At 34.0% G+C, this 899-nt stretch overlaps 1 protein-coding gene across 1 annotated transcript; it reads left to right on the forward strand.

Annotated features, from left to right (window-relative positions):
- Nucleotides 1-268: 268 nt before the first annotated feature.
- Nucleotides 269-801, forward strand: Tsp_15090 (lipopolysaccharide exporter; the record flags this gene model as incomplete). The annotated part of the gene is made up of 3 exons (XM_003366888.1): nt 269-328; nt 524-581; nt 716-801. Coding segments are annotated over exons 1-3 (204 nt in total), but the record flags the coding sequence as incomplete, so codon positions are not given.
- Between the last annotated feature and the right edge of the window lie 98 nt (nt 802-899).

Genomic DNA, 899 nt, shown 5'->3' on the forward strand with positions numbered 1-899 from the left:
AAATGCACCCCCATATTTGATAAAACGTTGATGAACAACAATCATCCAATTATGGATCAGAGTTGAATAGCTAATTAAATGGCACAAGTTATTCGCCCAATCACTTATCATATTGATCAGCTAATAAAGTAGCAGAAGTTATTAGCCAATTAACGATCAATTGCGTGCAACCTATCAGCGAACAGCCAATCAAAAACAGTAGGAGGTGTTTGGGGAACTTCAACTAATAGCTCGTCTCAGAGCAATGCACCAATCACAGTGAAAATTGATGCGATTGGTATTTGAAAAATTAAATGTGCTATCACGTGATGTGGAGGCAATCATTACTGTAAGTGAAAACGAACGCTACCCATTTGAAGTTGAAGTTCACGCTTGTTGGCATATTTTTAATATTCGACCATCACAGAAAATTCTATTTTGTTCTTTTCTTGATTTATTTAAGCACGATTAATAGTTTCAGTTGAACCAAAGATTAGGTACAATTTGATTACTGTGCTTACTGTAAATCAGCGTTCATTTGCAGAGTAAACTGTTGTTGCTATTCTATTCTCAACTTGTATTGCTTCCAATGTGTGAACAAAGTAAGTATTGTTGTTATTTTATGTAAAATGTTGAATAGCATCGTCCATTGTTGTTTGATTTTTAATTTTTGAAAAAGTGGTAGCTTAACTGAAAAATATGTTTGGCAAAGTTCATGAACCGCATCTTATTTCAGCAACTGTTGAGCAATTTTTAATCACTGAATTACTTTTAGGCCAAGATACGAATGTAGCTGCAGATGAAGTGTTGCAGTTACGTTTAGTAAGTATTATTTAGTGTTTTATTAAAATTATTTACTATGGTTGTTGTTGTTGATGCGGTGGGGGCCTTTTTAGAAAAGAATTTAGTGAAGCCGAACC

Source organism: Trichinella spiralis, assembly GCF_000181795.1.
Source record: "Trichinella spiralis strain ISS 195 chromosome Unknown Scfld5232, whole genome shotgun sequence".
Classification (NCBI taxonomy): Eukaryota; Metazoa; Nematoda; class Enoplea; order Trichinellida; family Trichinellidae; genus Trichinella; species Trichinella spiralis.